The sequence below is a fragment of the Tribolium madens genome, unplaced genomic scaffold, assembly GCF_015345945.1.
Source record: "Tribolium madens isolate multiple individuals breed KSU strain unplaced genomic scaffold, Tmad_KSU_1.1 Scaffold_19;HRSCAF=116;Tcas5.2_LG9, whole genome shotgun sequence".
NCBI lineage: Eukaryota > Metazoa > Arthropoda > Insecta > Coleoptera > Tenebrionidae > Tribolium > Tribolium madens.
This window is the reverse complement of record NW_025400983.1, coordinates 10,229,020-10,253,457: the sequence shown is the minus strand read 5'-3', so window position 1 is coordinate 10,253,457 and position 24,438 is coordinate 10,229,020. Positions and strand designations below refer to the sequence as shown.

General features: G+C 31.5%; 2 protein-coding genes across 6 annotated transcripts; one reads left to right on the top strand and one right to left on the bottom strand.

The window, feature by feature from the left end:
- The first annotated feature begins 37 nt into the window (after positions 1–37).
- On the top strand, positions 38–11,599 carry LOC123015911 (glycerol-3-phosphate acyltransferase 1, mitochondrial). 4 transcript variants are annotated; one of them, XM_044415974.1, is made up of 8 exons: positions 38–108; positions 6,684–6,852; positions 7,089–7,199; positions 7,475–8,040; positions 9,693–10,116; positions 10,164–10,320; positions 10,372–11,184; positions 11,234–11,599. In XM_044415974.1, exons 2-8 carry the CDS (start codon positions 6,694–6,696, stop codon positions 11,410–11,412), a joined length of 2,409 nt encoding a protein of 802 aa, XP_044271909.1. In that variant the 5' UTR covers positions 38–108; positions 6,684–6,693; the 3' UTR covers positions 11,413–11,599. The 4 variants fall into 4 exon arrangements, with proteins under 4 accessions (XP_044271909.1, XP_044271908.1, XP_044271907.1 ...); XM_044415973.1 differs by having other exon boundaries at positions 43–169; XM_044415972.1 differs by lacking the exon at positions 38–108 and adding an exon at positions 553–1,198.
- Positions 11,406–12,521, bottom strand: LOC123015913 (uroporphyrinogen-III synthase-like). Of its 2 annotated transcripts, XM_044415977.1 has the most exons (4): positions 12,067–12,521; positions 11,865–12,020; positions 11,752–11,810; positions 11,406–11,701 (listed from the first exon to the last, which is right to left on the bottom strand). In XM_044415977.1, exons 1-4 carry the CDS (start codon positions 12,440–12,442, stop codon positions 11,591–11,593), a joined length of 702 nt encoding a protein of 233 aa, XP_044271912.1. In that variant the 5' UTR covers positions 12,443–12,521; the 3' UTR covers positions 11,406–11,590. The 2 variants fall into 2 exon arrangements, with proteins under 2 accessions (XP_044271912.1, XP_044271911.1); XM_044415976.1 differs by having other exon boundaries at positions 11,752–12,020.
- Positions 12,522–24,438: the final 11,917 nt, after the last annotated feature.

The following is a 24,438-nucleotide window of genomic DNA, read 5'->3' as shown; positions in this document are numbered from 1 at the left end:
TAGTTCAAAACCCTCACCCGAACTAGTAGTTCCAATGCACTAAACAAAGTAGGCGGAGCTAAATTTTAATTTTCGTGTTGGTGTTATTATTTTTAGCTCAGATCTCAGGTATTGTGAATTAAATAGTGGAAAATTTTACACGAAACTTAATTAGCACAAATTACTTGTGGTAAGATAATTATTCATTTAGAGATTTGTGCATAATTTCCAACGAGAACTGCAATGTTTTACATAACCTCAATTTTCCAATTCGGTTGGTTTTACTAAAAGGGGCCGTGTTTTTTCTACTTTTAAATGATGTAAATGAGGAAATTTACATTTTATAATTGCCTCATTGTTTATATTTTTGTATCAGAATCTTCATGTTTATTACATTTTTTTTTCAAAATCAGATTGATGTTTATTTATAAATTGTAAAAACGAATAATGCATTTGAATCGGGCATGCGACTATTGGCAATTAGTGTCGTTTTTATGTAATCTGGTACACCGCCCAATCATTTCGATCGTCACATAACGTGTCCCAACGGTACACCTTTCACAACTTAAGTAGCGAGTTGAACCACTTTTCTCCAAAACTGTCTAGCCAAAGTGAAGTTCGTTGAAACATCATTGCCGGTCCCGCATCTGCTTTGTGTTTGAATTGAGAGTTAATTGAAATTGAGTCCGAGTAATTTACGAATTTAGCCTAACTATTATCTATCTTCTGAAGCGACCTTGTTTCACAATTACGTAGCCGAGCGTAAGTCTTCGTGTTTTTTCTTTTGGATCACGCCACACAAAATGTCACGCAGTTCATTGGACAGGTCCGGAGTAAAAACAATACGAGTAAAAACAGCAACAAACAGAGAAGGGGCAATTGTGAGTGGTACGCCTCTGTTTTAAAAACGGTACATTAAAGCCGCGCTCCCCCATGCATTCAGCGACTACCGGTAAAAGAAAATAGAATTTCATTGTCGAGCAGTACGTTTTCGGGGCGGGTAGTAAGAGAACCTTACCCTCGAGTGAAGAATGGACGATTACATATCTCGATTGTGCTAAATATATTCACTTAAATAACGTCGACTCAGTGCGTGATTGGATTTTTAATTGTTGGATGTATTTTGAGGTGGTGCAATGGAGGGAATTATAGAGTGTGTCATTTTGATGGGGTTCATGTATTGGGCCTTCCCAAGTTTTTTTTCGGAGGGATTTTCCAGGTAAAAAGTTATATGTAACAAGTTGTGAAAGTATGCAAATTTTTATATTGGTAATAACAGTTAAGAATTTAGTCCATTCACCTCTTTACTCTGTTTCGCAACTCTTTCTTCAATGCGCGAAGAAATTATAAATAGTGAGAAGGCGGGTTTATAATTTTAAATTAAGACATGCATTAAACATTGTTTTATCAAAATCGGATTTTTTCCCGTAACGGTTAAAGTTCAACGTGTCTCCCAAGATTTATTATTGTAATTTTATTTTGTAATTGACCTATTTGTTTGTGATTATTAGTGGAACCTTTCTTTGTAAAATACTATGTTGAAATGTACTCAATGTTTACTTTATCTTTGTCATTGATTTACAGCAAGTTGACTTTATTTTTATAACACGATAATAAATTTTAAAAAATTATTTTAGCCTTACCTAAAACTACTTGCGGGTTTAATTACACTCCATGTTTATCGAAGAGAAATTCAAATCTTGAATTATTATAATTTTGTTTATAATGTACACAATGAATCATGTAATTAAATCTCGCAATAAAGTCATTTGTATGCGAAAACACTATTGGCAAATTTTTGGTTCAATGTTTTATTCGAAGGCGAAAACCTTGCTTCATCCGAGGAAAATTGGGAATATTTAGATGTTCAAGAGTTTTCCTTGAATTCAAGTGGAAAGTAATAAATTTTGAGGTTTAACAAATATGTAAATCATTTGATTTTTTTTATCAAATTGACAAACTCTCGTCCATGCTACTGGAAGAGTAAATAAGTCGAGTATCATTGTGAAAACACACAAAAATAAACAATCTTTCATTACTCAAACAAAGAAAAAGCTTAATAAGTAGTAGGTTATTGACTGTTTTGTAGTGTTTATCAACATTGATTTTGTTTGATTTTTCTTTATTAGTAACCCTGAACTTATTTCAATTCTGTATTGGAAGTATAGCGTTTATTAATAAAATCCATTATTTTCTTTCGTAATGTAACAGTTTATTATTACAGATCTCTACAGTCATGTAGTGGAAAGAGAAGATGTAGTTACAAAAAATCTGTTAAATATTTCCACAATGGAATAATAATTATTATATCAAAAAATATATTATTAAGAGTTATCGAACATTGTAACTATTAATAACTATTAAAATTATTTAGATTTAAGCATCAAGAAGACTAAACTAACATAAATACCCACTCAATTAATTTCTGTACTTTAATACATTTGATAAAAATTAATCTTACGGAAGTTAAACTTTGATGCTAGTCATTTGTATGTCATCTTTTAGTATTTCTCCATGGATTTCCTGCGTCTTGCGTGTTCGAAATAATTTATTTTTGATTTGAACTCTTCAAAGAAAGGTTGTCTTGATTTCTTTAATTGTTGTAATCACTCTCATGTAACGTGCTTATTAGATACTTTTGTAGTTGTATTATTAGTTTATTTATTCATGATATACAGGGTGATTCACGAGGAATAATGAGCCTGACTAAATTCTCGATGCAACCAACATTACAGTTGTCGCAAAATAACTTGCGAAAAGTAATGGTGGTTGTATCGAGAATTTGGTCATTATTCCTCGTGAATCACCTTGTATAGTAGCAGATATAATAACTAAATAAAAATGGATGAGGATGCGTAGCCGACTTTATTTGCATGTGGCATTTCTGTGTGCCTTTAAGTGATCACTAGGTATGAAATACTTACACTGTAAATTAATTATTTAATAGACGAACTGGAAAAACAAGAAGTCTTCTGAATCATAGTTACGAGTATATTTTTTGTTTTGTTGTTAAAAATGTAATTAAATAAGTCGGAAACATCTTTTTACTTACGAGTATATGTTGCTTTTTTCACAATACATTTTATAAAAAATACAAATTTCAACTGGTTGGTATAAGTATCAAAGGATGAGGTTAAAGTGTAAATTCGATGGTGGGGACTATAAAATAATTAACGAAGAATTAACGACAAAGGAACACGTCTCATTCTTGTTTTTAATAATTAAAGGCAATTTTTAAATATTCAAAATGTATTGTTTATACTGATTAAGCATAACACTTAAAAAAAATAGTAGGAAATTTTTAATATCGTAGATAATCTATATTTATATTCTACAGTATGTCCCCGGATTGAGTTTACAAGGGGAAAAAAATTATCTTCGATTTTACGCCAAAACTGCAAAGGAAAAACATTTTTTGCTTTATCTGAAACGAGCAAATCTGTAATTAAAACTTCATTATTCTAACTCTGTAGAAAGAAAAGTTTATTTTTCTCTTTTCTATTTTGGACTTAGAATAATTTGTTTCGGCTTTTTAAGTCCTATCACATTAATTTTTTAATTAAATAATGCTAGTTATTGTTAGAAATGACTTTGGTTTTTATCTTAAAGCTGTTTCTTTGGGTTGCTATTTATTAAAACTATGTTTTTCACAAACATTTTTGTTATTTAAATTGCGTAAACTCATTTGTCAAAGTGACATCATTGTCATAATAATGAAACCGCCAATGTGAGAGGACTTAAAAATGTAATAAAAAATGTAACCAACGAATATAGGTACTCTGTGTCAATTTTAAAACTTGCAATCGGCAATATCTCTCAACTGAAAAAGTTATTGAGAATCACTCAAAATCGTTTTGGTGGTTTCTAGGGAAATCAAAATGACATGGTAAGTGACGCACCTTCACCCACCCTTGAGTATGATAAAAAAAATGAGAATTTAAAATCTTCGTTTTTGAATAATTGGAAAAACGACTTTAATAGGCTGTTGTATGACATTTTTGAAAAGCGCTTGTTATGAGCTTTCCAACGATGTATCATAAGTAGGGTCGTGCCATTTAAAATTTTCAACTTGGGTTGGCTTCAAGGGTGGGTGGAGGTGCGTCACTACCACGCCCTAGAAACCACCGAAACGGTTTTGAGTGATTCTCAAAATCTTTTTCAGTTCAAGAAATATTGCCGATTGCAAGTTTTAAAATTGAGAAATTGACACTCTGTATGTAAATAAATATAAATAAAGTGGTAATTCGTTGGTTACATTTTTTATTAATTTCCAAGCTCCACGACAACATTGACAGAGAAAATTTCTACTATTATTATTCTTGATATTTTTTTGCCTCGTCGTTGCTAAATACAGTCCTGATTATTGTATTTAAATAAATCATTCATTCATGATAAGTGTGGCAAGGTTAGTCAAGTTCAATCAGTTTTACTTTTATTTCTTTAAACGCGAAGAGTCATTCTTAATAATTTAATTACGAGTTTGCTATTACTTTATTGTCTAATATAAAATAAAAAAAAATTCTTAAAAAAATTGAAATATGTGTTAAAATTTTGCGATTTCTTCTTTGATAGACATATCAAAATTTTAGCAGGCATTAATAAGTGGTATCATGTTGTGCCGATAGCGATAACGACACCAACTGTTGTAAAATTTACCTTGAAGACACATTTACGTCATTTAATGCACACTTTAATATAAAAAATAGATAATTTTACATGCATATCGTTAGAAATGCTATATATTAAAAAAATGTTATACCTTTAAAATTTGTTCTTTCTTCAGTGGTAATTTTTTTCTAGCTGTCTTACTTTTTGTGTAATGCATTTTTAAAAAGAGTATGTTTTTGTCAAGAAAACCAATTTATTTCAAAAAATAACTCAACCAATAGAAGTTTATCATTGAAATTAAAAGCTACTTCCAAAAATGCCGAGAAACATTATTATGGTAGAGCTTGTTCCGAATCTGGTGGCGAACTGACGTTGTCAAAAATGACTGAATTTTGACATTAAACATATGTTTACCATTAAAAAAAATACTGTTCATAGGCGTCGTATGAAATAAAATTTCAAAACCAGTGTTATTCTTTAAAAAATTATAAGATGAAGAATGATGAACAAATTATTAAATTGTTAACGCATGAAAAGAATTTTCAAAAATGATATTCCTAACAATCCTTGTCTTCAAAATTTTTAGAGAAAAAAAGTACGCCCATGTATTTTTTTATCTTAACCACGTGGGCGCACTCCAAGTGTCTTTTCTGTCACTGTCAGTTCGCCACCAGATATAGAATAAGCTCTACATACAAATTTCATTTAAAAAACACAAGTTTGTATTGTACGTTATTTTTGGGACACGTTGTATAGTTGAAAATAATTTCAGGCGATGCACTTGGTTAGTATATTTTTTCTTTAATTTTAACATTTAAATGTGTAATAGACTTTACTTACTGAAACACCTGTACAACAAATTTTGTAAACACGTTTCCCTTGTTTACCAGTGCATGTATTCTTCGAAAAATTAAATAAGAATATATTTTTCAAATTTTCTCACGAATACCGAGTGCGTCAAAATAAAATTAAGTAGCCATTTTAAATGTATTGTTAGTTACAATACTTTTAAATTTGGATAGTAATTTGTGATACTAATGGTTTGTTTAATGGTGTGTTTTTTTAATTTATTAAAACAATAGAAATTTATATGAGACGCAAGAAAAAGTTATCACATACATATTTATCCAGATTTAATTTATTAATTTCCGCATTTATTAATTCTTAAACTTTCCCTACTTACATCCAGGGTATCAAATTCACTCTGCAAGTGTTACATTGTTTATTTTTTCCCTTCCTTGATGTATTACTGTTACACATGACTGGCAAAAGTTTATCGCAATGTTTTACTATTATGTTACCGTTTATTGTAACGAAAAAATGCACTAAGTAATTACATAAAGTAACATTTCTAATAACTGGTTTATTGTTCAATAAATAAATCTAATTAACTCAATAAAAACCCCTAGACACAAGCAATTATTTGTTTGTTTATTTTTTATTATTGATGACACGTCATAGTGAGAAAGTAAAGTGATTTTCTCATGGAATTTAAATAGTATACTTAATATTTATAACAAGTTTATAACAAAATCACTTTGCAAAATCTTATGATGTACACGTGATTCTTGACCTATAACCGTACAAAGTTTCAATTTACTCATCGACGACAAAGAAATGAAATTTGAAGTACATAAAAATATTATTTATATCAATCAAGATGTACCTAAAATACATTGAGGTAGGTGCTACCTGAAATCAGATAAGTCGCCTCAAAGTTTAATATAATTTATAATTTTTAAACAGTGGGGATTATCTGTCAGTAAATATTGTTTCTTTTTATGTCGTATATCGATATTTTAATCGGTCTGAAGTAATTTATATTTGGTTAAAGCAATAAAATTGTCAGTGTGTCGATTGAAGTCGCGGTGACCTGACGCATTGAAAAAATGCTAATCCCTGTCTTGTTTAGTCTCATCGCGTATTTAAATATTTTCATTATTTTTTTATTCATCGTGAAGAGAATGGATCTGTTTAATTTATTTTACGGATCGTTGCAATTGACCATTGTTTTATTTTTCGTCTATTTTATCTTGTTGCTGAAATGGTGATAACAGTTGTTATAAATATTTTTTTTATTCTTTTTTTTTCTTCAGGGTAAACAAAATGGTGGACATTGTGAGCAATCGGATTTTCGATAGTTTTAGTCGTTTCTCACCCAAAGAAAATCACCAGACTGAATCTCTAACAACTATTTCACAACTGAAACGGTTTTCCAAAGCTAATGAATTCCGGAGGAGGAATTTTCTTAAGGATGATCTTAAGGTTTGTTGTGTGGACTTTGGTAAATCATTCATTGGCGATAATGTTTTGTATCATTCCGGTGGCAATCAACCTTCACTTTCTCTTTGTAATTTCCTGAATGAATTTTTCTTCTTAGTTGCGTGACGAAATGTGCGTGAAACGTTTGCGATTTAAATCGAGATTAATCAAAATTAAAAATCGAGTTACTTGTTAAAATTTCATCTTGGTTTTTAAATTTAATTTTAATTTGGTTGTAGGAGCGAGACAATCACCTTTACGACATTAAGGAAAATGTCGCAGAAGTTGAATTACCACCCAGTAGGCCCTTGATGGGTCTGAGTTGTGATTATTGCACCAGTGCAAGTAGGGTGAGTAGTTTTTAGTGCGATTTAGTCCGAAATTCGTTCTAGAAAAGCACTCTCTCTAATGAGTTTATTTTTAGTTTAGTAGTGTTAGGAATGGAGTGGCGTGGTTTCGACTCTCGGGTAATAATAAATAAATTTACGTAATTTTGTTATTTTTTGGTTAATCTCGCACCGTCCTTGTTTTCTTGACACGACTAAATTAATTGCAAAATAGTTCAATTGACGTGGGACGTCGAAATTGAACCGTGGGCGAATGATATCAATTTATTTTTTTTCAGGAATCTCTGATTAATAAGACAACCGAAAAATTTGCTTTGAACAATATTTTGGATCATACACCTTCCTTGCACAAAAATGGTTTTCTCCAACGAACTTTTTCCCACTTGAATCAAGTGTACGAATTGAAAAAATTCGACTACCCACAAGTGGCTGAAATTGTCCTGAAGGATGACCGGCTGAAAAAAGCCATCGAGAAGACAGCTTTGCAACAGTACCAAGATTCCGAACGAAACGACGATGAGTTCTATCAAGAATTATTGAAAAATAATCATAAAAGAGCCAAAAAATTATTATACGGGATGAGGTCTACACTTTCTGATTTTCTGCTAAGATTTACGTCTTGGGTTTTGTACAAATTGTTGCCGTGTTTTTTGAGCTGTGTGGTTGCCCATCCTGGACAGATAAATATGTTGAAAGAAGCAGGGAAAACTAGTCTTCCTTTGATATTCCTACCATTGCATAGGTCACATTTAGATTATATTTTAATTTCTTTTATTTTATTGAATAATAATGTCCGGTCACCGCTTGTAGCAGCGGGGGATAATTTGAGAATACCGTTCTTTGGGTGAGTTACTAGTTCTAAAACGAAGTTCACTTCACTGCGTCCAGTAGATAAAAATTAAGTTAGTAACGCATTTTATAACGTTCCATGGAATTTCACTTTATACAGGGTGTAACGAAAAGTTGGGAACAAAGAGTAAATAAAGCAATTTAACCCATCTTACCTATATACCAAGTTGCACCGCTTAAAAGTTAGAGGGCGTCAAAGTTTAAAAGTTATTTTCGTTTTTCTTGAATAACTTTTTGGATTAATCGATTTTTATGAAATTTGGTAAAGGCAATTTAATATCAAAACCACATCTTTTGGTGCAACTTCTTTTATTTAATTTTTATTGTAAAATACTTACTTATTAACAACTTGACACATTTTAAGCCACGTAATCCGAGTGGCGTAATTCTTTTTTTAATCAAAAGGTACTACATTATTTCTAAATAATTTTTGAGTCTTATAAAATTTTGTATCGGTCTTGGTTTTAGAGTAAAAAAAATAATTTAAGTAGATATGTTAAAATTTTGGAAGTTGGCTATTTATTATTATTGTTTTTAAAACTGTATTAAAATTTTTGAGTTTTCATGTTTTTATGTGTGTTTGTGTTAGTAAACAATGTAATTAATTATTAATTTAAACAAAAATATCATAATTTCATTGGCGCCCTCTAACAACTTGGTAGAGGTAAGTTGGGTTAAATCGCTTTATTTTGACCTGGGAAATACTAGGTTACTCTTTGTTCCCATCTTTTTGTTACACCCTGTAGAAATACAAATTACTTATTATTGGGTATCGATTTTCTCTGACTAAAAAGTAGTAAAAAAAACACCATCTCCTGTATTATTACTATTATTAGGTAGGTACACTTGGTTGCAAAAAAATCGGAAAATGTCAAAGCATAAAAATATCAGATTTTTCTATTTATCCATAGTTTGAACATGGCTTAATTCTAAAAGATTAAGTTAGAACTGACAGTTAATCTTTAGTACTCACTACTCATTGGGTTTTCACGTAAGTACTCAACTAATTAATTATCTTGATTTGCATTTGATGCTCTCGGCATTACAAAAAAACATATATGAATGCGACAGATGACAAATTGACAACTAAATTGACGAGGGCAAAACCTGTTTCATTCTAAAGAAAATTTAATTTTCCGTTTTCATTGCAACCAACTGTGCATGATTTGTGTTTTCATGGAAATTGAAATTATTTTATATAAGTAATAAAGAAGACAAACGCTTTGTTCTTATGTTCCAAAGTGACTTTTATTAAAGTACATAGTATCCTTTTACATTTCAAAAATTATTATAAAATTTCGTTTCTATTCGTTTTTAAGTTTTTTCTTTGTTTCTATTTCTGCTAAATGGTTCTAACATCACAAGAGTAATGTTTTGTTTCTTGTGCCAATTTTTCGTGATGTGAACAACGCTGTACTAAGATAACTGCAAACTATCACCTCTTAAACCGCTACATTCTTTTTAAAATTTTGTATTTTTCACATAACAATTCAAATTTGTAATCAAAATATGTATGGATTTTTATAAAATGTTATTACGCATTATACACCTTTCTAAGACAATTAATTAAGATAAAGTTGGTGGACGCATTGAAATGAGCTCTAGTGTAATAGTTAGTTTAATTTTATTAATTTAAATTTGGCTTAGGTCCCTTTTGCGCGGTTTGGGCGCCTTTTTCATAAAGCGCCGCATCGACCCCATTATGGGGCGCAAAGACCACCTTTACAAGGCCGTCTTGCACACATACATGAACGAATGTCTGCGAGCCGGCCATAACATGGAATTTTTCCTCGAAGGCGGCCGTACAAGAACTGGCAAGCCTTGTATGCCCAAATACGGTATTCTTAGTGTAATTGTCGAGGCGTTCATGGATGGTACCATCGAGGATGCTTTATTGGTACCGGTCAGTGTCAATTACGAGAAATTAGTCGATGGGAATTTCGTACGTGAACAATTAGGACAACCAAAGGAAATGGAAACGTTTGGAGCGGCCATGAAAGGTATCTGGCATGTACTAAATAGCGACTATGGCATGATGAGGATCGATTTTAATCAACCGTTTTCGCTTAGGGTAAGTTCTGGTCGAGATTGGGGTTTTTATTTTATTGAAATTGGTAGGAGTTGGTGAAGACTTTCAACGCGTCGAAAAAAGTACAAAATGGATTTAAGAAGATGCTAAAGTCGAATCCATCGACGACGAGTTTGTATGGAACGGATGTGGTATCGGATGAACACAAAAGTGTGGTTGAGAGTATTTCAAAACATATTATTTATGGTAGGTTTATGTGACTAAAAGATTCAATAATTACAAAAAGTTTATTTGCAGATTGTGCCAAATCGACATCAGTGATGTCAACAAACGCGTTAGCATTCCTTTTGTTAAATAAATTCAGAGAGGGCGCCACTATTGAGCAACTAGTGTCGGCACTAGATACCCTAAGACTTGAACTAAATGTCGCTAGAAAGGATTTGGGTTTCACTGGCGATTCTATCGATGTTGTCAATTATGCAATTGAATTGTTAGGCCCAGGTTTAGTCAGGAAGGAAAAAATAAACGGCGAAGACATAATTAAACCAATCGCAATCCTTCCAAATGTCATAGAACTGACTTATTACAGTAACACTTTAGTTACACATTACGCACTTGAGTCAATAGTCGCAATCGCTATAAATATGGTGGCCACCAAATTAGGCACTGTTTCTCATTCTGAATTAATTGAAACAATACTCGATTTGTGCAATGTGTTACAGTACGAATTTATATTATGTAAGCCTTGTCAGAATTTGGAGCATGTAGTGATTGGGTGTTTGGACGATATGAATGTTAAATACCGAATTTTCGTTGAGGAGACCCAGGATGAAGAAGAGGTGGTCAGAAGTAAAAAGATAGCGAGGGAGTTTGAGGATGAGGATTTGGACGAGGCTGCGGCCGAGAAACCCTATGTTTTGAGTAATGAAAAGGGGGCTGTAGAGAGATTAAAGTTCATGCAAGGGTTATTAATGCCGTTGGTCGAGACGTACGCCGTGTCTGCGTTTACTTTGGAAAAATTGGTTGGAAGGTCTCAACTTGAAAACGAACTGATTAACGATATCTTAAGTGAGATTAAGTTGCAATTAGCGGAGGGGTCATTGAAATATGGTGGGTATAATTGGGGTTGTAGCATTGAGATTTTAAGTTTTTTTTCTAGACGAGAGTGTGTCTGTTGACCCGATCAAAAACGCACTGAAGCTGTACCAGAAATGGGATATTCTGGAGTGCCATACTGAGAATAAATTAAGACTTTATTATTTGAAGGAAAACCAAGACAATACGGAAGCTGTCAAGACGTTGTATCAAAGGATTAATAAATTTAGACAATCTTTTTAGGTATACCAAAGTGTTTGTTATTTATTGTGTCTAAAATGACAAGTTTTGTATTATAGGATTACATCTTAGTTGCAAATTTATTTTCATGTGAGGTTTTTTATTGTAAAAATTAGATTTGCTCTTGTTTAGTTTCATAATTTTTTATCAGCTGTGATAATTATAAATGAATAAATTTTTATCACGTGAGGGTGTTTAGTATTTCTTCAGGCGTGGGGCTTTTGGCTACGGCATGGACTTTGAGGTTTTGGTCCTGGAGGGCTAACTCAGTTACAGGTCCTATTGCAATAATCTATGAAAAAATAAAATAAATACCTACCGATAAAATCCTTGAAAAAATACCTTTACATCATCACAGTCAGTAAGCAGTTTACGTAAATATTTGATACTACTATGCAAGCCTGAAGGACTAAAATATATTATAAATTCTGGAATATCTGTAAAATTATTTGTACATTCCGATAATTCTTGACCAATATCAGGATTTGGAAGCGTATCATAGACAAGAACTTCTTCAATTAGCACATTTTCTTTCCCTAATTCTAATTTAAGAGTATCAGTCTTTAAATTACCATGAGGAAAGAGAAAAGGCTTAGTGAATTGTGTCTTATCTACAATAATAAAAATTAAACTTAAATAATAAACAAAACTTCATACTTTGAATGATAATTTGTGACAAATTCTTAGCATTGCCACTTTCCTTCCCCTGGCACTCTACCCCCAACTTGTCTTGAGCCTCTTTATAGGTACTTTCACCTACTGTAAAGTTTGATTTGTGACCCCACAATTCTTGTATTTGCTTTTTCTCCAAAGTCTGGTTTACTGCGCTAACACAACGAGGACTTGACAACAGAATACCACTGTAATTATCAACACTTAACAGTTTTTCCCGCAACATTTCCAGATTTTTGTATTGAAACACTAATGTTTTGACAATCATAACCTTAAAATTAGTGGCTTTCAATAAATTCGTATATTTGTCGTCCATCGTATCGGACTTAAGTAAAAGCACTGTATTTTTTAGCAGAGTCATAGCGACACTTGTAATTGTTCATTAATTGTTAAAATTTATTTACAAACTTTTTTAACTCTTTTCCTGTTAGGGATATTTATTTTACAGTGTTTCACATTCCACATGTCTTTAGTGGGGCGGAGAAGAAAATTAATGATTTTAAGGCAAATAAATAAAAATATGGTTTTAAGCATACTTGAGCCATAACAGCAATCCTATTTTCAAATAATACTTATTAATCAAAATTATTATTAAACCCAATATCAATCTGGTGTTTTCAATTAAGCCCGGTTGGCAATGCAGCAATTCTTCAAAATAAGTGTACGCGCAAGCAAAGATCAACAAAAATAAATAGAAACACGTCTGTCTTTAGATTTAGATCTATCTACAGACCTGTAACTGTAAATCTATCCACAGACCTGTAAATGTAGATTTGTAAATGGAGCTGTAATATCTATCTAAAGATCTGTAACTGTACATTTATCTGTGGAACTATCTACAGACCTGTAACTAGATCCATCTACAGACCTGTGACTGTAGATCTATCTACAGACTTGTAAGTAACTATAGACCCATCTACAGACATGTAACTGTAGATCTATCTACAGACCTGTAACTGTAGATCTACCTCCAGACTAATGGGTACAATTTTAGATATAACAAACATTTAAGTATAGTTGGTGAATTTTACATTTGTAGATCCTTTTCCAAGACTGCGCTGCATGATTTTTAGTAAGTAGAGGACCTAAGTCATCACATTTAATTCATTTAAATCACTGTAATGGAATAAAGTCGATCTGATCGCTTCTCGTGCATGATTCCATCATTTTGATCTATTGTGATATTATCATAAAGTCATTTTTCAACTAGGACATTTAGAGTAATTTGTTTCTGGGTGCGTAATGGAGCGTTTAATGAGGAGCTCGCCGCCGACGGTGGCCAAGGGACCGGCAAATTGAATCGTTCCGAGCTTAGACACTACTTTGGAACCGACACAACTTCTTTTTCTTGCAAACCAACATTTATAAAAATCTCACTTCTTCCAAACACTCATCTGATTTCTTGCAGAATATAATTTTTAGGAATATATCTGCAAAAGCGTTTTTTATTGGTGTCGTTTGTTGCGAGTTGTTTCGTCTTGAGTGCGTGTAGGGTCGTAAATCGGGACCGTCTTAGGTATCGTTTAAGCAAGCAGTGCGCTAAGGGCCGTAAGGTGTCGTTAAGGCAAGGCCACTCGGTAACGTTTATCTGTTAAATGACCCAAAACAAGTAACAAAGTGGTCCTGTTCCTGTAGCAGCAGAGCAGCACACAGAGAGGCCGTTTTCATGCTCTTTGCACTCGCCCTTTTTTTATCGGGAAACAATCCAACCGGAAAATGAACACTCCTGTGGTGACAAAAGAACATTCCATCATTTCCGGAGAAATGGCCGCCATTAGAAATGCATAAACGGGGATTCCCAGGACATATTTTACACAACGGACGTTTTTAGGGTTATTGCCCGAAATGAACCGGAAAATTTGCCCCAATCAATTTCGAAAACATCAAGATGACTACCGGATAGCTTGATCTAAACAACTTGGGACCAACTTAGCCATACAAAATTTGAAGATATAAACAGAATAAGCTATCTTTGCGCATTTTGTTGCAAGCTTCATTGTTTTAAATACATTTATAAAAACAATATGAAAGAATTAAAAGCATAATAAGAATTTATTCTCAAAATTATAAAATTACTTGTCCTTTCCATTATTATAAAATATCTAATAAATAAATGAAATCTCTTAGGTTAAAATACCATCTTGTTATTTTAATATTTTACTTAACCAAAATATTATATCTATTACCTATCTAGGGACAAAAAGAAAAAATCATACAGATTTTCCTCTTCATCCATACTTGACATTCGCCAAAAAGTCTTATTTAGAAAATTTTTCCTCTTGTGTTTACAAGAGGAAAAAAAATTATCTTTTATTTAACGCCAAAACTGCAAAGGAAAAAATTTTTTGCTTCACCTGAAACGAGCAAATCTGTAATTAAAACTTCATTATTCTAACTCAGTAGATCTTTTGATTTTGGACTTATTTTTCTCTGCTTTTTAAGTTCTATCATATTGGCGTTTTTATTTATTTCACAACTGTATGTCACTTTGACAATTAATTTATTAATTGAATTGAATGATAGTTCTTGTTAAAAATGACTTTGTTTTTATCTTAAAAGTGTTTTTTTTGAGTTGCTATTTATTAAAATTATGTTTTTCACAAACATTTTTGTTATTTAACTTGCGTAAACTTATTTGTCAAAGTGACATCATTGTCAAATAAATAAAATCGCCAATGTGATAGGAAAGCAGAGAAAAATTATTAAAGTCCAAAATCAAGGAAAAAATTAACTTTTCTTTTCACTGAATCAGAATAATGAAGTTTTAATTACAGATTTGCTCGTTTCAGATAAAGCAAAAAAATGTTTTTCCTCTGAAGTTTTGGCGTAAAATCAAGGATAATTTTTTTTTCCTCTTATAAACTCAATCCGGGAACATACTGTATATGAAAACAGATTTTTAAGTATTTATCACAAAAAAGTGGGTTTCTCACTGTGTTATTGTTTTGCTTATTAGATACGTACCTGTTTTTAAAGAATTTTCTTTTTTCTATTTTGTATTAATTTTTTTTGAAGAATCATTTGTACTGTAATTTAATTAACAGCTAAGATAAAATATACGAATTAAATAAAAATCAAAGAATTAGAAGAAGAATGACATAACTAATTGATAAAAAATAGTGTATAAATTTGAGCTATTGAATATTAAATCTCAATTTTTACTTCAAAAATTGAGTTATTACAGTATTAACGCATTAAGAATTAACAATAAACAATGCAAACGATTTAATATGTAATTAATTAATGAGTGAAAAATGTTACGAATGAAATATTTTGTGAAAGTTTTGTTTTTCAATTTTTTTTGTCTAAATAGTGGTCCATTTTTACATTTTTACCAAAAGTTAATTTGGTTTCAATTTTTTAACATTTCTTAATGTTTAATGTTGGAATTAAAATTACCTGATTTTTAAAGTTCATAGGAATGAATTTCCATACAAATGATCAATTTTGTGCATAATTATTATGTTATTATAAAGAACCAAAATTTCGAATAAAATCAATATTTCGATCTTAAGAAGTAAGAAAGTACTTATATTTAATTTTAAGTATAAAAAACTGATAACAGATAGTTAGTTTCTCTTTAGTCTCTCGTTAAATGCCTCGATTGTATTTTCCTTTTTTCACGATGCCAGAGTAAAATTTATATTTTCGGATTAGAATCTTGAAGATGTTATAATTTCGGTTTGGAGATTGATATCTTTTCGGCGTCGACCATTTACTGCATCTCAAGTAAGAATAAGCCCTAATGGAATTTTTATCTGTATTGAAATGAAAGAAGTAAGAAGCGCTCATGCAAAGAAGTTTTCCGCCAGATAAAAAGCCGTTAAATTTGCCGGTATTCATTCCCTTTGGCTGCGTATTATTGGCAGTGTTTTAAATTTGAACCTAATCCAACTTAAAATGCCATTTCATAGATCCGACTCCATCCGCCTTCCTGTAAGTGCTACACTCGCCGGATTTTACGTAAAAGAATTTTAAATTCTTAAGTAGCGATTTTCTGGCTCTTTCTATCACAAAGTCGATCCCAATCCTGCCTTCTCTGTTTGAAAAACAGCAGATTTTTAATTCCCACAGTCTTCCACCAGCTACATATATATTTTCCTTCCCTTTATACCTTTATTCACGGTTTTCAACCGATCGGGAAACTCACATTTGACCGCTTCATTGTTACTACGAGTACTTTTCCGAGTTGCATTATAAGTGAGATAATATCAGAGATTTTTCGATTAAATTTAAAACGGGTAAAGAGTTTTTTTACTTCTTATTTGCGAGATAAAAAAGTATAATACAGTTTTAAAAAGTGTTAAGGACACGGAAAAATAAAAGGCTGCCGGAGGGGATCCGATAATAAGCTTTTAAAAAAGTTGGAGAGCGTCCTGATAGTGTTTTGTTGATCCCCAGGGCGGCTCGACGGCCGGAAAACGGAAGTGGAGCATGTCCGTTCTTCCCGATCCGATTAGTGAGTTAATTAAGTGCTCTTACTTAATTGAGACGCCGATTTATTAATTACCTATTATAATTATATTCGTTCGCTACGACGTAAAGGGTGGAAAATTTACTTTGTAAACAAATTTATTTAAAATAAATAAGTAGACATTATCAAAAAGTTTCTATTGAAGAAAAGTGCTTTCTTTCCAACACTAATATCTTATACTGTTTTTACAGTGCATTTAAGCCGTTAACACAGGGTGTTTCAGAACGCGAGTCCCAAAGAAAAATGCCATGTAAAGTAATACCATCAGGAACATAGAAAAAATGTTAAAAAAATTCTATATACAAAAGTTTCGAAATTATGGGAGTTTAAATTTTGCAATTTTGCACTTTGACTCTTTTTATTTCTGTTGAAAAAATAATTTTCTATGTTTTTTTGCTGCTCTTGCTCTTTTAATAGCCTAAAAGAGGAAACAAGGAAGCTGTATACTAAATTGTAACTCTGTTGAATGTTATTTGTGGCTTTGATTGGCAAAAATTTTGTACCTTTACTAAATAATTATGAAAAACATAGTAAAGCCAGATCATCAGTAACGCTAAACAGACATAAAAAATGTTAAATGTCAAAAAATAAATGTTAAAATTTTTTGACAGAGAATTTTTTAAACATTTTTTTCGTGTCCCTGGTATCTTATCTTTGGGGCGCAAGTTCTTAAACACCTGGATAACGCTTTTCTATAAAATACAACAATCACAACGAACTTTATAAGTACATAACTAGTACAATCAATTTAAAAAAAAAGTGACCGTCAGTGTCATTTTAAAAATTAATAAATAATAAATAATTTATAATTTGCCAACAAAATTGATTTGATGATAAATTACCAAACTTCATGATGCCAAATACTTACCTAATTTATTTTCACGGGAATAATTAATTTTATGCCAAAATGTCACAATGACGACCATTTTTTTTTTAATTTGACTGTATATTAAAAAAAAAGTGTTACAAACATTGTGATACGAGTAGTTTGTGTCACGAGCCACGCAGTGGCGAGTGTTACAAATGCAAGAGTACCTATCACAATGAGAACTTGGAACACGTTATTTTTGTACAATTTTTTTCTATTGAGCGCTTTTTAAATTGAATTTATTTTTATATGACAGTTATAACTGATGACATTTGATGACATAATTATGCGGTACTCAAATAGCTTGAAAACAGCTCAAATTGCATTAGTTTTGGTAAAATACGTTGATCTACAACAATTTCGACAGTAGCACGACAGTAGCACAGTCAGTGATAGCAGAAGTATTGCGTAAAATGTTTAAAAACAGTGTCACAAAGAGCATTTCTTTATATTTTGCGTCTGAAAGAAAGCTTATTTCGACTCTAAAACCGATGCTTTAATGACCCATTTCGACACCAATTACTGTGCTGAAATAAACTAGTAGAGGCTGGTAATAGTAATTTTTAGTGGCGTTTTGAGCGATTTTTTTTATTTTAGATGGTGTGCATGAAATATTTGCAGTATTCATTGTTAATTCAACAAAATTTTGAAAAATACTCGGGACTTGTTACTTCGAAAATCTAAAAATTTGCCACCTTATTAGTACAGCAAAATTCCTAAATTTTGAAAAATTGACTTTTATGTTAAAAAAGTACGTGCAAAACAGAAAAAATAGCACCAGGAACATGAAAAAAATGTTTAAAATTTTTTATCTGTAAACAAATTTTTACATTTATTTTTTGACATTTGACATTTTTTTAATTTCTAATACTGATGATCTTGTATATGTATATCTTTTTTATAATTATTTAGTAAAAGTACAAAAATTTTGCCAATAAAAGCAAAAGCCACAAATAACATTGAAAAGAGTTGCAATTTAGGATACAGCTTCCTTGTTTCCTCTTCTAATAGCCTGTAGCAAAGAAACTTGGAAAATTATTTTTCCAACAGAAATTATAGAGTCAAAGTGCAAAATTTAAACTCTCATAACTTCAAAATTACTATAAATAAAATTCTTTAACATTTTTTCCATGGATCTGGTATCTTACCTTACATATGGCATTTTTCTGGCGCACCGTGTATTGTTACTGGTTCAGAAAAAAATTACTTTTTATAAGTTATTGTAAGTGACAAAAACTTTGACGTGAATAATGTTCGTTTTCTTATTTCTTCTATTGGATCTATACAGTATGTCCCCGGATTGAGTTTACAAGAAGAAAAAAATTATCTTTGATTTTACGCCAAAACTGCTTGCTTTATCTGAAACGAGCAAATCTGTAATTAAAACATCATTATTATTCTAACTCAGTAGAAAGTTAATTTTTCTCTGCTTTTTAAGTACTATCACATTGGCCGTTTTATTATTTTACCAATGATGTCACTTTGACAAATGAGTTTACGCAAGTAAATAACAAAAATATTTGTGAAAAACATAATTTTAATAAATGGCAACTCTAAGGAACAGCTTTAGAATAAAAAACAAATTCATTTTTAACAAGAATTATCATTATTTAATTAATAAATTAATTGTCAAAGTGACATATAGTTGTCAAATAAATAAAACCACCAATGTGATTGGACTTAAAAAACAGAGAAAAATTATTCTAAGTCGAAAATCAAGAGAAAAATTAACTTTTCTTTTCACTGGATCAGAATGATAAAGTTTTAAGTACAGATTATCTTGTTTTAGGTAAAGCAAAAAATGTTTTTCCTTTGCAGTTTTGACGTAAAATCCTCTTGTAATCCGGGGACATACTGTGTATCACGCATCAAATTTCGTATTTTCTACCTATGATATATAGGTATATTATTTAGTGTTACCAACTCAATTTTAAGATCACACACCAATGTGATCGAAAATCCCAAACGGGATATAAAAATTTAATAGATATATTTGCGTTAGAAAAATATAGACAGATGTTTTAGATCAATTTAGATTCTACGGTATAGGTACATAAAAATTGTTGATTAGGAATTTCTGATGTATTATTGTCCATTTTTTTTAAGTAAATAGTAGAAGGTATATTTGGACAGGTGAATAGAAACACAATTTTCCGCCAACGTTTTGATTTTTTATTTACATCTTCTTCAGTTTTAAGTACAGATTTGCTCGTTTCAGGTGAAGCAAAAAATGTTTTTCCTTAGCAGTATTGGCGTAAAATCAAGGATATTTTTTTTCCTCTTGTAAACTCAATCCGGGAACATACTGTATATGAAAACAGATTTTTAAGTATTTATCACAAAAAAGTGGGTTTCTAACTGTGTTATTGTTTTGCTTATTAGATACGTACCTTTTTTTTCTTCTTGTAAACCCAATCCGGGGACATACTGCAAAGTTGTGAAGGAAATAAAATATAAATTTAAAGATTTTTGTTTTTTATTTAATTTTAGTCGTGTAAAATCTAAAAACAAGTGTTCCGTTTTACAAAAGAAAATACTCGTCACCTCTTCCGTTTGAGGTTAGCAGCCACATCTGATAAAGTTGGCAATTATTATCTTGACGACAATATAAACGGGCCATAACTTGGACTAATTACGGACCGAGTGGCATCACAATGGCGGCGCGCTATGATCGCCGAACTAACTAACCGTACCGAGCTTATCCTAATTACCGACATAATTAGTGTAGCGCCCGAATAGAGGTAGGTGTCTCCACCGCAGCCCCAACAAACGATGCTGTTTTGTTGTTGTGCGCCAACACCGCCGCCTACCGGTTGCTAAGCGACATGAGACGACGCAAATTCATTCGTCGCCGCCACCACCACGATGCTTCACTTACGTCGTGTATTATATTCCATCATGACGTCAATCTTGTTTTATAGAGCTTTGGTCAACGCCAACTCTCTTACTGGCGATAATTCTGGAACGCGCTGTATACACTTAGGTATACAGTATATACATACTTATGTCCAAAAAATATCATGGTTATTGCAATTCAAGTTATTGAAAAAATGTTTAATAGTCAATATAATTCTTTATAACTTGGATAACATCTATTACACCATCTCCGAGCAGGTCTCGTTTTGCACAGTTGTGGCTCGGAATTTTAAATTATTTTTATTGAAGAGCTGCTATCAACCAATCATGATTTAGAGATTTTTGAATCTAGATTCAAATTTTTATTATATTTCGAATAGAGAAATTCAAGCAATTTGTATCTATTAGGTAAATAAGACTTGAAATGTAGGTAAATTAAATTAAATTTTAACACAGAGTTTCAAAGAATTCCAAAAAACAGCAATTTTTTTATACGCCTCCAAAAATAGCTATTTTTAAGTCCCTAAAATAAATCTTTTTCAGACTTGATAATAAAATAAAATAAAACAATAAAATATCCAATAACATAGTTATTTTTGGCACAAGTATCTAAAATAGTTTTTGCGGACGAAAAAAACAATGTAAAAATCAGAAGCTCATTATTTTCGAAAAATATTTGCTCTTTTCACATTTTAGAAGCTTTAACAAAAGGGACTCATCTGGCTATTTCTCGTTAATAACAATTCGTCCGCAAAAGCTGTATTTTAGATACTTGTAACAATATACTTAGTATAGGTATATTAGAAAACAAGTTTTATAAAACCAGTCTTGAAGCATGAATTTAAGTTTAAAAACGAGTGGCGTAGTCACGAATTATTTTAAAGAATGAGTGCTTCAAGGTTTTATGAGACGAATTTTTTATACTATTTTTTGTAATTTGTTTTTTATATTGTTTTTAAACAAAACTTTTTGCTTTAATTGATTTAGGAATTCCGACGTTTGGTAATGTGTTAATTTTAAAAGTCAAAATTTACTCTAAGCTCCTTTTGACTATTAAGACATCGCACTTAATGATTGATGACGTCGCGTTGTTTAATACTGTATGTCGATAAAAAAATCAAAATAGAGACAAATTACAAAAATAACTATTTGAGCATTGAAGCTAAACTGTAAAATTTTTATCATTTGAAAAAGTGAATTTTGTTAAGAGATCACTATCTTGTCAATTTTTTTTGTTTTTTTACAAAGTTACTGCTTACATTAAATAAAAATTTATACTCTAGAATAGTGGCATTCTGAATTTAAAATGATGGTTTTTTGCCCGGCTCCTCCACCATTTTTTGTATTTGATTGGATCATTTAATTATTTTATACATACAGGGTTATTCACTAGAGGGTTCTGAATTTCTTTGAATTTTCTTTCTTACTTCTGAATTTTTTTTGCCGCCACCAACAATACCAATATTACTAACTGCTAAATTAAATACGGGGACATTTATTTTATTAGTATACATAACCCTAGGTATGTATACTTTTAAAAAAACCGGGTTAATTTTATAGGGTAGGCGACTAACATTTCAAGCTTTTAGAGTGTACTAGATATTAAAATATTCAAAAAAAAAATTTTGTGTCAAGTTTGTCAAGTGTCAGTCTTGAAATTTAAAGCGCAGCTTTAAAAAGTTAATGGCATTTGTGTGCTATGTACACCAAAGTGGAGCGGGAGATATGGCCGCAACGCATGGTCTCCACAATCGCCACACTTGGCACCTAACAATTTTTTTTTGGGGGGGGGGGTATTTAAAAACAAAAATTTATACTAATGTTCTAATGCAAAATTTAGAAGAGCTGAAAGAGCGTATTCGTACAGAATGTAAAAATATAGATCCCGAATTTATCAGGAATGCAGTGGCGGGATTTTCAAAATCGCTTGGTTTATTCTTTGGACCAAGGAAAGCATTTTGAACACTTGCTTTAATTATTAAATATTTTTCATGTTTTGTAGGGTTTTAATTTTTTTTTAATTAATATTTAATTACATTTACTTTGTTATTTTTAAAAGTTTGTCTTTTATTTAACAATATTAAAGTCTTTGTAATATTGGTTGCCTATGCCTAGATTAACTAAATCGTAATAGTCATAGTTACATTGAAGTTGACCCGGTTACATAGGGCTATGTATACTAATAAAAAAATGTCCCTGTATGTTATTTCTTTTAAATTAAAAATCAAAGTAAGTTGGATAGATTTGCCAGAAATGTCAGATTGACAAATAACCTATATTTAATCAAAATTCAACAAGTAAATTTACAAGTTTAGTTAATGTAAAAAAGTGTTTGAAATGTCTACCATCAGCTTCTAAACTTGCGCCTAATCGGTTGGTAAACAACAGGAATTACCTTATTCGATTACCTTTAAATTTTTATTACTTATATCTCAAAAACAAACGGACGTTTATTTAAAAAAAACTCATCATCACCAATTATCTTTTTTTTGTACTAGCAATTTAAAAACATCCTGTTTCAAATATGCTGATCTTTGTATGAGTTTAGTCAAGCATTGCATTATTTGGCTTGGTTACAGAAAATAGAGCACTTTCTAGTTTCCTGGTAGTTGCACTGCAACTATCTACTTAGATATTTTTTGTATGTTTTGCAGATACTTCACAAAACAAGGTAGTAGGCTTAGTAGAAAGTTAAAAGTGTCATATGAATCTGTTAACTTCAATGGAACCTAAATTCTCTTGTTTCATTTAAAAATACAAACAAAGGGTAGGTTAATCGTCTTGTTAAAGGTTAATGCGTGATTAACCTGTAAATCTGTGAATCTGGTTAGTTCAATTTGGTCACGTGATCAATTAATCTGAAATTTCATTGCAATTAACTTTTTGACGTTCCTATAAACTTACCCTAATCAATATGCCAACTAAAACTGTCATTCTTGATCACCTGGTACAACCAGATGACTAAGGAAATGATTATGACAAAAAATTTATTGCCAATAATATATTATCGGTAATATTTCTAACGTTTGAGGAGACGGCTAAACCATGCTCTCCTCTTGGAAATGAGTGACAATTGTCTATAGAACTGTAACGCTTGAATTTGATAATCAAAGTTGCCGAAATTAAATTTCAAAATTAATTCTAACTTGAATATTTTTATATTTTCAGAAACCCCATGTAACTAGTGACACTATGCCAAAGCTTTTCGGTGTTGTAAAATTGATTTTAGCATGAGAGACTTGTCTGATTTAATTTAATTAAAAACATGGTGGCCCCTCCATCATTTTTATGTTCAAAAAAAATATCTATTTGGAAATACCAGCGATAGTTGTCATTTTCAGCCATCGCTTTGTCTCGCAATTGTTATAAACTTGAGAAAATGGGTTTCAATTGAAAAGCAATTTATCATCGTCTCGGCAGGCCACGTTTGACAAAAGAAGAGCGTCGTTCGCGGGTGCGTGTTTTGTTTAGAAGCATGTTCGTCTGGTCCGTGACGATATCAAAGAGGGTGGAACCGTAAGGACATTAGCGTTGTTTATATTCCATCACTGGTCCAGACCCAAATATGTCAAAGTTTTATCTCTGTTTTGGAGTCGTCGGTAATCATCCAGTCGGCAGATGGCTTCTTGCGTAAAAAGTTTTGCTGCGATATTGCGACTTTTCGGTCGGTTTTGTATGCAGAGCGTGCGGGTGTTTACCCTGGGTGATATCGGACGGGTGGTCGTCACGAGATAATCATCGTGACGCTAAGCGTCGCTCTACACCGATAATAAAGCCATTATTTTCAAATTATCGTTGCGCTCTAGCGGCAACATCAACGATTTTTACTTCATTTGAAATTAAAATTAGAAGATTCATTAAGGTGGTTTTGTTCGGACGACCGCTGCCTGTGATGATTGATTACGTGGACGGTGGCAGACTGTTTATAGATTATTATTGCAAATTGCGCCACGATGAGTTTTAATTGAATGTCACTGGAAAAGTAATTACAATGTTAAAGATTTTAATACCTTTCTGTCTGCATCAAACAAAAACTTATTCATTTTATTATTCACACTACCGACGACTCCAAAAAGAGATGGAATATTATAATACGATGGCAATATTTTGTAGAAAGACACCTAACTATGAAAGACAAACAAAAACATTTTTTTTGTTA